Source organism: Acanthopagrus latus, chromosome 13, assembly GCF_904848185.1.
Source record: "Acanthopagrus latus isolate v.2019 chromosome 13, fAcaLat1.1, whole genome shotgun sequence".
In the NCBI taxonomy this organism is placed as follows: domain Eukaryota; kingdom Metazoa; phylum Chordata; class Actinopteri; order Spariformes; family Sparidae; genus Acanthopagrus; species Acanthopagrus latus.
Window position 1 is genome coordinate 1,792,144 of NC_051051.1, and position 13,578 is coordinate 1,805,721.

The window sequence follows — 13,578 nt, forward strand, 5'->3', positions numbered from 1 at the left end:
CACTCACACACACACACACACACACACACACACACACACACACACACACACACACACACACACACACACACACACACACACACACACACACACACACACAAACACTTTTGAGGTGTCAGATGAAAGAACACCTACATCAATGCTAGGACTGTGGAAGCGCGTGTGTCATAGAGATAAAAGCATTATGCAACAAATGCCAGCCTGTAACAACCCCTCATGTCAGCTGTGAGGAAGCCTAAACACATTCATACAGTATACACAGTAGAAGTCACATGACATTCAGTTATACCTTCTGTATGGAGAGACATATAGAAGACACACAGTACAGGAAAACTGTTGTGACAGGACTGACAGATGGAAAATGGCCTGTAGGACGTTCATCGGCCCAGAGGATGACGATGGCTGACAGCATCCCGGTCTTTATTTGTCGTGCGAGAGATTTATGTATCGAAAAGTCCAAAACAGACTCTAGATCTAGATCATGATGCAACCAGAGGGTACATCACTTAATATCAAATATACAACATATTAATATTTGTTTCTGATGCAAAACCAAAGGTACATAAGTGGGAGTATTTAACACTTGTATAAACAAAGGTTGAATTAAAACTGCAGATATATAACAGGATCGAAGGAGCAGAGCTTGAAGTGAAGCATCATTCTGTCAGAGCTGCATGCCATCTACCCTCCTATGTCACATCAGCCGGGGTGGATAATGAGCAGGAGTAAATCCCCGGAGATGTTAGGTCTTGTTTGCGGTGACAGTTTCTACCACTCTGTGCTGTGCTGTGCTGTGCAAAAAAACATATATATTTTCTGAATCATGATGAATAATTTTGTGGGGATTGTAATGGATGTTGTGGGTTCTGTTCTAAGTTTCTAAAATGCATCCAAAATGAAAATAAACCCACTAAATCAAACAATGTTTTCAGGAGGGTGCAGTCACATGATTCGGCGGTGGATGTTTGGTGCTTGGTGTTTCTTTCCTGGTCTGTTGTGATTGCAGACCTGCACAGAGGTTGTGTCCCGATTCAGGGGCTGCATCCTTGGGAGAATGAATTTGAAGGCCAATTACGTCACAACGCCGCGTGAAGGCTGTCCCACTTCGAAGGCTCCTCCAAATGCAGCCTATAAATGCAGCCTTCTTTTTGGAGGATGCACCGCTAATATCCTTCGCAGCCTCCCATATCCCAAGATTCCTTGCGTGCCAAGAAAGGAAAGAAGTGACAATCGCAAGGTGTAGATTGTCACTTTCGCGGGCCTCGGCGGCAGAAATTGTGATTTAAGGGTAAAACATGGTGATGCAACTAGGAAATGCTCCGAAGGCTAAACAGATGCAGAGAAACTACATCCAAGGATGTAAAGGCTGGCTCCTGTATAGGATGCAGCCCCTGAATTGGGACGCAGCCTGAGAGGCTGGGCAGATAAAGTCCTGCTCTCCGCAACAGATTTCAGCATTTGTTTACATCAGCTTCAACCTGGTGGCAACGAAAGGTTTCACGACTCTTTGAAAAGAGTGTTTTGATGTCATGTGCTGCTAACTTATTCTAACAGATGTATTCATGAGTAGCAAACAAACACTAAAATAATTCACCCCATTACCATAAAGAATTACAAATATGTCAAGATCAAAGCTCATATAAACACTGTGAAAGCCTTTACATGTTTGTACAATATATTCATAAATAAGTCAGACAGACATTTTGATATATACTTTTATCAGGACTATATGCTTTTCTTTGATTACCACACCACTTACCACCAAGTCTATGGCTTAAACATGGATATGGAGCCAGAGAGTGATTAGCTTATCTTAGGATAAACACTGGACTATGTTTGAACCACACACATATAAAATTATAAATACAAGGAATGATAATAAGTCACTGCTGTGTGTTCCACCCAAAAAATATACAGCGTGTTTAAAGGAGTTGGACCAGCGTTTTCCTAGAGGGCTGCTCTCGAGGTCCGTCCACATGGATTTACATTAAACAAGTCCTCATCTGTGTGTGGGATGTTGGACCAACTTCAGAGGGCGCAAAAGTCTCGGTCTTTGAGGAACGAAGCGGGAAGAAATCTATAAACAGAAATATTTACATCTGGTGAGTGGGGAGGCACGAGGGACATCCGACATGGTGCTGAAGATGTAAATGTGTCCAGTGGAAAAAAGAGGACTCATCAAATGACATTAATTTCTCACGGGTTCAGATTCACACCCCTCCCATCCGTGGATGGATTTCAGATGCCGACCAGGGAATGACCCGAGGCCCCAGGGGTCAAGCAGATCCTAAAAAGGAATAGTCTCTGTTTGAAGTGACTGCTAGGATTTCTCATTGCACAGTGAAATGGCAAAATATCCTTCTGGCAAACGGAAGGAATGACCTAAACATTCACTTTGAAGTTGTCTCAAGAAAGAAGCCATCACGACACCTTCAAAGCGAGTGTTTGTCCCCCCGGGTTTTCTGTCGGACGTTTAGGACTCGTGCTCCACACCGACATCGTGCAATATGGGTCCTCCGAGTCTGCAGGGAGAAATCCAAAATATGATCCCACAGTTGCAGTTAGAAGGAGGCACTTTAAGCATTCCTGCCCATCAATTCACCCATCATTTCATAATCTGTAATCGAAATATGCATTTTGCAGAGAGGAAGATTCAAAAACCTGTCGGACTGTGAGCATGTGGGTTTCTGTATTGGAACTCCACAGGAGCCCAAAGAAAAGTGCAGAAATGGTGGAAAATTACACTTCTGCAAGAAGAGCAAGAAATGTATAAATTGGCATCCTGGCACAACTGTGAGTTTTAAAAGGCTCCACACAGGAGGGCAAGAATAAATTGAGGAGAGCATCTGACTTCTTTGTGGCCTTCAAACAACACTGAGTGAGATTCTTGACATTCAACAGAGACGTCTCTGTTCAACACCCTGAAAAATGCAGGTGTGGTTTCCTCATGTACTGTTGTGCTCGGAGGCTTTAGGGTGTCCAGCCAAGATCTTTTTTTTTTTTCTTTTTTTTTTTACAATTCCAGTTTTTCAAATTTGTCCAATTTCATTGAGCAGCAGTTTGCGAATAAAATCTGCATGGATAGTAGGAAATGATCAGCGTTGCCTTATCATTGTTGGCTGATCATCCTCCTTTCTTTGACTGTGTCCGTGTATTTTTAAAGCCCGTCTTCCTCAGGAGAATGACTCAGAGGTCTTATGTGACAGCAGCTTATTATGAATTTGTTGTTAGGCAGTGGGCTCTAGCAGCTAGTAATTATTACAGCTGCACAGGAGGAAGTGATGAGAAGAGGGATAACTGGATGAAAAGTCTGTACAGGGTTCAGGGAGGAGGTGGAGGATGGAAGGTTGGTTTAAAGAACCACAGGACTTTAGTTCAGGACACCAATGTTCATGTCCAGTGTGAAACCAGAAGTCAGCAGTGAGTTTTCTAATGCTGCTAATGTTACACAACACAACATAAATACATTTGTAATGGAAGCTACAGAAGTTTCCCTAAACCTAACCAAGAAGTACTGGTGCCTGAACTTTTCCTGGTCTTTTGTTGTTCCTCTCCCAACTCGAATCAATCAGAATAAGCAAATATGGGGCGCCGCATAGCTCGGTCGGTAGCGCGCGCGACCCATGTGCCGAGGCTCTGCAGCGGACCCGGGTTCGACTCCCGGCCCGGGTCCCTTTGCTGCGTGTCACTCCCCGTCTCTTTCCCTGTTTCCTGTCCAACTCTTCAGCTGTACTGTCAAATAAAGCCAGAAAAGGCCAAAAAAATACTTTAAAAAAAGAATAAGCAAATATTTCCAAAAAACAATAAAGCTGATGAGTAAAAGCTTCAGTAGATTGTCTTTCCACTGTTCCACTAGAAAGTTTCCACTGAGTATGTTTTCAAAAGGGATTCACAAATGATCACGTTTTGGTTTTATTAAGGTTTTAATCAGCGTCCCAACTTTTTTGGAAATCTCCTTTTGTAAAAGTAAAACATTATATATTTGTCATAAAAATAGACGAACCAAGCATAGGCTGGTTTAATGTTTTCACATTAACAATTTAGCAGAAATCCAACCATATAATTCAGTATGATCCATGACCGAGTTGTAAACACGGCCCATATTTGTTTATTTTGATTGATGCTGGAGGGGAAACGGGCATCTGCTCTGTTCTCTGGTCCTGGCAGCTGCGTCTGAATGATGACCTCGAAGGACACACAGCTTAGATGGTGAAAGAAAAAGATCCTCCCTTTTCTTGTCATCCGGGGAATTTTAAGGATAAATTCTTTAGCAGACAGTAATAAAGTCCTGCCGAGGAACAAAAACTACAAAAGCCGACAAGTGTCTGGTATTATAATCCCTGTGTGTGACAGGAGGAGAAATTCATTGTAGGAATGATTTCACTTGAAAAACCTGCTTAGTCTGAGAAGCGGAGCGCTGCCAACAGATTCCAAGCTTCCATCATCAAACACACAAACACAAGCAAACACACACAACCCCCCAAAAATAAGACAACTGCACTCAGCAGCAGAGCACACAGACTGCTGTACAAACTGCCAAAGCCTCTAGCTGCAGGCTAACCCCCCTCCTGCCTCCGATGATGATGATGATGCGTGTGAGAGAAAGACAGAATGACAAACAAGGAGAGACAGAGGGAGGGCAAGGACGAAAGGAAAGAGTATCAGAGGGAAAGTGATATGAAGAGAGAGTGTGAGGAAGTGTGTGCGTTACGTAAACCCCAGGTGGTGCTTGTTGTCCTGGATAGAAGTATCACCGGGGGGACGACTGCTCCAGCTTAGCAGGTTTCACCACACATCTCTCTTTTTTTTTTTCTTTCTCTCAAACACACACCAGCATGAGTAACAGAGAGAGAGAGGAAGAAGGGAAATAAACAAAAGAGGGCAATGCAGGAAAGGTGAAGTGGGGAGAGGAGGGATGAAGAGGACAATCGAGTGGAAACACTTAAGGGAGGCAGAGGTGCACATCTGCTGGATGGAAACATGGAGAAGGGAAAGAGGAAGTAGAGAGAGAGAGAGATGTGAAACGAATAATAAACACGGTTCAGAAACGTCTGCATGTAGTTTGGGGAAGCAGGAACCTCTGGCTCATTGTTATTCAGGTATGATCTATTTTTCTCAGTTTTGTATCTCATCTGTTTACTGTTTTCTTCTCTGTGCCAGTTCGGCTCACAACAAGCACCGTCACAGGAAGAGCCTTTCTAGATACATGTACAGTATCACACACACACAACCACCCACACACACACACACACACACACACCTCCCTCCCCGAGGGGCTGTTGTCGATAACAGCCTGCTCGCTACACCTGATGCATCTGCGGGGAAAGTCGTCTTCGTGCTGAAGCAGCAGGAAAGAACATCAGCAGAGACGTTTTATGGCCCCTGTCCGACTGCTGACTTAGGACGAGCTTCTCTGTTCCAGATCCTGACCTCTACTGCTCCTGCTGTGGAAATCCCAACTCTGACCCCAGATCAGCACTTAAGACTGATTTCACTCCACAGAGTAGCTGTGGGAATAGACAGCCGACAGCAGGGGAGGAGGGGGGCCGAGCTGGGGCAACACTGCCCCCTCATGGTTGAGGCATGCAGGTGTGTCTGGTAGAGATGACGTAAGGCTGTGTGAGCCAGTGTGGAGCGATGATGTACAAAGTGAATGAGTTTGCCGTTTTTAACCAGGCAGGCAGGGGGTGTAGTATTTTTCATATTTTGATATTTGTTCATCAGTTAATCACACACCTAAGAAAATTAAATAATCAGTTCACTCAAAATTAAGAGCGATTTGAGTAAATTGACCATTTAAAACAAGAAATGTGGTTTAATGTGTTTGGATGGAGGGCTTGGCACTGGTTGTTACGGTACATCGACATCGTTGGCACAGTTTGGACCTTGTTGGCAGCTTTTTGGCTGATCGAGCAAGAAGAACTCACTCTGATTGGCTTTTCAGCTAATCAATCAGTGAACTAGAAAAGAAACAGAAAGGAACGCTGCAGTTTCTCTGACTTCCCTCACTGAGCACACTTTCTTCTTCTTCTTCACCTGTCTCTCTTCACCAGTGCAATATGTAACTTTTAGTCAGACATATTTTCAATTAAACACAGTTTTAACAGAGTGGTGAAAAAACCCTGATTTATCATGTTAACATGAGACAATGAAACGTGGTGTCTGGCAGCTCCATACAATATTTATGTAAGATGTAAAAAAAGATGTAAATATAGATACAAAGTCTAAAACACCATGTAGGACATTTTGAGGGTGTATTTGGTTTGCAAAGCAAATGTGTTTCCAATTTACCAGCCAAATGTAGAGCTATTGATGCTGAAGCAATAACATTTGGTCATTGCACAGGGAGGGAAAGATGTTACCACGGAGCCTGAAGGCAGCTCTGCTCGAGGCAGATCCAGCTCACTAACAACTCCCAGCAGACGGAGACGAGCGGAGCTGCCGGAAGATTTATCCATCCACGGCTGCTCAGGAAACACTGGAGCCTAATGCAGACATAAGTCAGAAATCGCTGACCTCATTACCACCAGGGCAAGATGGAATTTATGCTATAGCTGTCAGGAAACTTTTTTTTATTTCAACACACAAGTTATGATGGAAATAAGACACACACACACAGAGAAGAAAACGCAGCTGAACTTTTAAATCTAGTAAAAATCAACTCGGGGACCCTACAGGCACAGAGGCTCCGGTGGATATTACCATTTTATTTTAGTTTTTACTGATTATTCTCACACAAACACCTTAAACCTCAAAACAGAATCATACAAAAGAAGAGAAATACTGGTTTGGGAGTTACTTTCTTAGTAGTTCATCCAAGTTTCATCAAGTGAAGTAAGCCTTCTCTGTAGTCTTCTTAATAATATTCATTTCGCCCACTTCTTTTCCAGCTGTGTATATTCTAATCAGAGATGATGAGTAAATGTCTCCATTGTGTAGAATTTCATTACAGTCTCTATCCATTGTCCACTTTATCCCATTTCCTTGTGATTAGTGCTTTCTTACTGGGTAGTTTTACTGATTACCATGATTAAATTCAGTGCCAGTGAGGTATAATTTAATAAACAAAAATGTGAACAAACCACCTATAAATTTCTGAGGCTGGAGTCGATAAATACCTGTGACTACTGCAGGGTGGTTGTCACAGGAACTGTTGTTGCAGCCAGACCTTTCTCCAGCGCTGATGTTGTGCTACATGCAGAGTGATCTGACGTGGGAATGAATGCTGATTGTACCACTTATTTTATCTTTTTTTCACCAGGTGTTAGTGGGTTTGCTGTCCAGTGTGAAAGGGCTAAAAAGCAATTATAGGCATGCACACCACGTGTGAGCTATCAGATGGTTGCAAGGCAATCATCTGGTATAATTTGTTCTCACTGACAAATATGGATCACCTTTGCCTTGGTCAGTCCTTCTGATACCTCTCCAGCCTTTAAATAATGATAAGGACTTCTGATACACTCAGAACAAACAGCAGAATAAACACACGTGAGGAAGATGTGCATTTATGAAGAATTGCAATGATTAGATTTTTTTTTTTTTTTTGTATTCAGAAGATGAACTCCTTGAAATGTGCAGTGCACTGTGTTAAATCTGAATGGATTTTATTATTCACATCACTCTCTTCACCAAATCCATTTTCTCTCTTTTCCCTGTTTCCGTTGGAGCAGCTGCCAGGTGGGGGACCACATCGGTAAGAGTTAACAAATTACATATTTGCCCTTTGAGGACCCATCTGCTTTGTGTATGAATAACATTTTCCATATCCGTTCTCGCTGGTTGGCATTTCGGGTTCAGGGAACCACGGCAATCAGGATCGGTTTAATAATATGATTGAATGCCTGAGGTGAATCAAGGAACAGAGGCATAAAAGAATATCAGAAATATGGAAATAGGTTTTATTATCATCAGGCTGTACTTGAACTGTTGACTGTGATCGGAGCTGCGCTGTGGCCGGTTTGCCGGGTAATCAGACAAGTGGTTCTGCATACTGAACGGACCGGCACACTCGTTTCATCCCACAGCCTGGAATAAATAAAACAACTCTCCAAAGCATTGATGCTTAATTAAGAAACAGAATGACTGCTGAGATCAAACTGAACTGACTAAGCTTTTCAGAGCTTTTCGTGGCTAAACTGGGATAGAGTTTGAAATGTGATCTTGAAAACGAGATTCATTGGGTCTTATTTATAGTTACTGTCTTTAATGTAATGTGCTCATCACACAGTTTGTGCTTAAAGGTCTGGAAGAGGTTTTGTGTTTCATCAGTCCATCGTCCTTTCATGTCTGAGAGGGACTGAACATAATAATGTCTCTGGTGACCTTTGGCATGCCAGACAAGATTAAAGGGATGGTTCACCCAAATCTCTTGTTTCACCTCCTAACATAGAAACTGTACTCACAAACTGAATTCAATTCAGAATGTTAATTGTGCAGGACTAGATAGATAATCATAGCAGTGATGTAGAAAATGACCTGCTGAGCCACAATTTCTGTGGGGATCTTTATGAGAAGACAGTGGGTCAACAGAAGTGGTATATATCATCTGACAGCTGGAAACCTTGAGATATATTTTAGGTGTCAATTTTTTTCATACATAAATCTGTCAAAAACAGAAGTTAAGAGTGTGTAAGAGCCGAGAACATTGTGATGGAACTATATGATGGCCTTTCCCATGCTCATTATGTCTCAGAAGTCTTTGAGGGTTGATAGCATTTGTTACACAGACATGGTGCAAAATTTAATCATTTCTGAGCACTCACGAATTCATCAAAATAGTAAAAAACACCTCATTAAGACACCGAGACCATGATGAGCACCTTAAAAAGTCTAATGGTGGCTTACTGAATCCACAGCAGTCTCAGCCATTCCAGTCATTACCAATTTAAGCAATTCTGGCAGTTTAGGGAGCCCGATAGTATTTTTCCACAACAACTTTTAGCCTTTTTTTGCCAAACATCATGTCGCTCCCTCACCACCAAGCTAGCATGACATGGTCACCTTAGGTTGTCTGGTATCACATGAAAAAACTACCTCAAAAAATGATCATGACACAGAAATGTTAGCTGAGATTATCACACCTTGTCAAATCAAAACGTTCAGGAGTATCCTATTTGTCTTACTTTTGGTTAATGAGTGTGATGATGGTTGTATCCTGATTAGAAGAACACTTGCATGACAGTTACTGCAGTTTGAAGAAGCTCATACGGAGAGAAAGTTGGCTGTCTTTTCTTAAAGTTTCCACTGTCTGACTGAGAGCTGCACCAGATGTTTGGTGCTGTCTGCTGACACTGACAGTTACTGAACCCAAACTTTTGCTTGCGTCTTGCCATCTGCTTCTCACCCAACTCCAAATGTAGCTTATGAGTTCTTCCTTTGCAACGGAGGCAGAATGCGTCATTACAATGTTTATTTGTAATATTCTCTCAAACAGGGGTCCAACAGTAGATTAAAAGTGGGTTTCAGTTACAATCTAACAGTCTTCGAGGCACTTTAAGCTCTACACTCCGGTCCAGACTGAACAGCTCTGATTCTTCTTCCTGTTTATGCTATTAATCAGAATTCGTCCTTTCCAGTCTGTGAATGTTGCAGGTTAGGCTTGATTTATTGGCAGAGGCATCCTCAGGGGCATTTAAAAGTAAGTTCAAACCTCATAGTATTGATTCTTCTTGCTGTTCATACCAGAAATCTGCAGACTTGCACAGCCTCTGTTGCATTGTAAAAAAAAAAAAAAAAAGACAGGACTCATTCACTGTCTAGTTCAGGAGCATTCGAGGGCAGTGGACACATGATACGTCTGTGTCTTCATCCTCCGCTTCATCTCTCTGATCATCTGACACACGGCCAGAGGGTAACAGCAGTACACTGTGGTCCAGTCTTCACACACACTTCCCTGTGGAGAAACATGCAAGACAGGCACACGCACACACATGCACACACACACACACGCATGCACACACCCACACACACACACACGCATGCACACAAATACAGAAGCAGCACATGTGCAGACACAACAATGCAGCAGGAACATGTGGAGAACTATGAGGTGCAGTAGATGAAATGACAGAAAAACAGAAACAAAGAAATTTACTTGTAGTTTTTTCCTATTGCCAACAAATATTGTTCAAAACCAAAGTCACACTGTAAGATCTCTTCACACAGTCGGCTAAAGAATCTCCTCTTTACCACCACCTGCAACACTCGTTTCTACATGCTAACACAATCTTTTCAAAACTGTTAAACACAAACCATAACACAGCCATATTAAAATATATAGACAATCTTAGCATCTTAACATAATTATGTACTTCACCTAACACTTGCAAAAGAAATCCCCATGTCTAGTTTATTTTCTATTTTTAAAGGCACATTTCTGTAAATCTGCCTGCTGGTGCGTTCAAGGACACTTTAAGAAGCAGCACCAAACAATACTTCCTCCTGACAGTGAATACGCACACTCACCCGTATCTTGTATCGCTCCCTGATTCCAACTCGCATGGCAAAAGTGGAACCTGGAAGAAGAGGCATGCACAGACACTCGCCATACTGGTGAGACAAACTCAAGTCCAAACAGCAGGGAACCAGAGCCCCGAGAATACCTGCAAGCACAGACGCAGACGAAAATCAGATTTAGATATTACATTAGTCTCTCAGATGTGAGACTAAAGTAAGAATAAATTATTTGTTGGCACAGAATTAAATTAGAGAGTGAAAAAGATGTGATTGTGTGTGCTTATGAGAATCCAGTGTTTTCATGTCACATGTAGTCTTGTCTCCACAGACGTCGAACAGGCCGGTGCTCCAGTCTCCTCCCGTCTGCGTGATGGTGGTGATGGTTGTCGTGGTGATGCCGAGGCCGGGCTGCGTGAGTATTGGTTCTGTCACCGCGGGGACATCGTCTGACCTCCGGTTGCCCTCACTTCCTGTGGTGGAGCCCGATACTTCCTCCTCTGGAGGCACCGTAGCTGAGGCTTCGGTGACTGACAGTTCGGGCCTGGAATCAGATTTTTTTTAATGAATCCGTTTTTCTTTAAATAGACGGCCGATAAATTCGCTGTGGCTTGTCATGCCAACGTGTCACTTATACTTAACTGCAGGCTTAGTGTCAAAAGAGTCTCAAATTAGCAAATTAGCCTGTGTTTCGCTTTCCTGTAAGCAATAACATAATTAATTTCATTCTTTCAGCTAATTTAATTTTCCTAAAGCAGACTGGTTTGTACTCAGCTGACCTTCTTTAGGAAATTTTAGAAGCAAGCCACCTCATATATACTAGTATTCTCCTAATATTATCCTTCCATCCTTCTCAATTTTTTCCTGCATTCAACAGCTTTAAGCCCTCAGCAACACTTTAATCACAGCAAATTGCAGAAATACATTCAAAATTCAGAAGAAGGGAGTGTGAAAGCAGGAGCTGCAGCAACAATAGTTTATGGAAATGTTCCTGTTTAATTTGAATTATCATAGAGACATAAAAGAAGAAAAAAGATTAACAGGAAAAACAGCAGCGGGAAAGAGCTGAGCAAGATAAGTGAGCTGTTTGCTGCAATTCCACTTACTGGTGTGTGACTGTCATCTGCTCCATGACTAGAAGCTACTGGCATCCAGAGAGGGGTGAGGTGAGGAGGCAAAGAGGAGAGGGTGAGCAGGGAGTCAGCAGAAATGAGGAGCTGGAGGAGGGGGCGGTGGAGTGACACGTCCCCAGCGAGAGGGTGTGTGTCGGAGCAGATAAACCAGCAGTTGGATGGCTCGGCCAGAAGCTGTGTGACAGAGATAAGTCTTGTAGTTGTCTTCCGTGTCAGACTCCACTGTGCCCCCCGCTAACACAGCAAATGCAGCGGGGGCAGATACACATCAGGGTGCATGAACATGAATGTCTGGCGTAGAATAATCAGATACGAATGCATGCATACACTTAACACAAACACCAGCAGGGCAGAAAAGGCTGAAATCCTGTTATTTATTTACATGATTACTGGGAGACTAGAACAGTGATGCACGGCACATCTATAACATTTCGACAATTTAAGTAAAGCCAATTTAGTTTCCTTTCCCTCAAACACAATAAATGATTTTGAACCGCATGTTTGACATTGAAAGACATTGTGAGTAAAAAGACGCAGGGTGACACTTACCCTTCAGGCTGAAGCACCGACTCATACAGTGAAGAGCTGGGAAATGAAATTTTATAACCAAACAGATACCTGTGGTTCAGGTTTACAGGGTGTCATCTGCATTCATTCATTTCCTGTTCTCTGACATTGACATTTAAAATTTAGATGTGTGTGTGTGTGTGCACACTGGTCGAGAGCAAGAGAGAAGTGAGGGAAGCTTTACGTGGTTGAGGACCACGTAGTGAAACTCTACGGGGTTTGGAGGTTTAGACAGTTCTCACACACGCTCACTGGATCTAAACTTAACATTTAGAGATTATGTAGTACACGCTTCTCTTTAGAGAACACAATGACACTTGTTCAACCAAACATATTCTAAGTTTTACATTATGGTGACATTATGTGTAATCTTCACTAGAGACAGCCTTCCAGAGTGCTCTCAGTGGTGATTTTCTCACAACTCACCGCTATGAGCTACACAGGCACATCGGTTAGTCTTTTCGTGACGGAAGGGAAACGACAGTGCCTCCTTTTTATTTATAAGGCATTCCTAGCCAAGCTACTCTACCCCCTCACTTCTCTTTTAATACTTTAAATCCACCTGTCATCACCTAACCCTCGCTCCCAAGAAATTCTCTCCCTTGAAGTCCCTCTGATAAATACTGAGCCTGGTAAATTAGCTTCAAGTTTCTTTGCACCAAAGATACAGAACCAGAAATCACAAAAGGCAATTAAATTAGTCAGATTTGTGTCATTGGATCATTTTAATTGTATACTGGATGATTGAAATGTAATGTTGTGCAGTGTAACTGCTTCAGGTTATTCACAAACATGTTATTTTATTGTTTTTATTTGTATATTATATAACTCTTGAATTCATTCTTGTTTTTATCACAGGAAGTAGAATCAAAACCATCCCGTTGTATGGGAGGGATTTTACTTTGAATAATGGCAGTCATTTCACTAATAGTTTTCCCTAATGGAGTAATTTTCCTAATGTCTTTAATGAGAAACATTAGCACAAGCACAACCAAACTCCTGGAACACGAGAGCCAACTACAAGCTCTCTAGTAGCAAAAGCTTTTTGTGCTGCAGTGTAAAAATATTGCTTAAAATGTCAAAAACATACATTTATAACTTGAAATGTAGTACGACCCACCATCTTTAGACACAGGTAACATTAGTGTTAGGTACCGAGCAATTCATGCTTAAAACAAACCAATACTGACACGTTAGGCCTCAAAGATTTACAGATTTGCAAGTTGAGCTTTTTTAATGTACCTAGTCAGATTTACAATTTTCAGCTTTTACCTTAAAGTTGGTTAAAATAAACTAGCTTCATGAGAAAATGATGCTCACCTGCCCGGAGCTAGTTAACGCTGAACTATTTCCTCCCCGGAAACAGTTGCCAGGCAACCAACTGAGAAACCCGGAAGTTAGCTGCTGCGCGAAAAAGTGCAACGTT

At 42.2% G+C, this 13,578-nt stretch overlaps 1 protein-coding gene and 1 long non-coding RNA gene across 3 annotated transcripts; both read right to left on the reverse strand.

Moving 5' to 3' along the window:
• Window positions 1-963: 963 nt before the first annotated feature.
• On the reverse strand, window positions 964-5,538 carry LOC119031832. Its single transcript, XR_005078708.1, has 4 exons — window positions 5,261-5,538; window positions 2,431-2,522; window positions 2,201-2,287; window positions 964-2,077 (listed from the first exon to the last, which is right to left on the reverse strand). It is a non-coding gene; the product is annotated as an uncharacterized LOC119031832 (long non-coding RNA).
• Window positions 5,539-9,392: 3,854 nt separating this feature from the next.
• plac8l1 (PLAC8 like 1) lies at window positions 9,393-13,569 on the reverse strand. 2 transcript variants are annotated; one of them, XM_037120571.1, is made up of 5 exons: window positions 13,473-13,569; window positions 11,559-11,759; window positions 10,764-10,996; window positions 10,465-10,601; window positions 9,393-9,892 (listed from the first exon to the last, which is right to left on the reverse strand). In XM_037120571.1, the coding sequence occupies exons 2-5, from the start codon at window positions 11,582-11,584 to the stop codon at window positions 9,761-9,763; spliced, it is 528 nt and encodes a 175-aa protein (XP_036976466.1). In that variant the 5' UTR covers window positions 11,585-11,759; window positions 13,473-13,569; the 3' UTR covers window positions 9,393-9,760. The 2 variants fall into 2 exon arrangements, with proteins under 2 accessions (XP_036976466.1, XP_036976467.1); XM_037120572.1 differs by lacking the exon at window positions 13,473-13,569 and adding an exon at window positions 12,135-12,942.
• Between the last annotated feature and the right edge of the window lie 9 nt (window positions 13,570-13,578).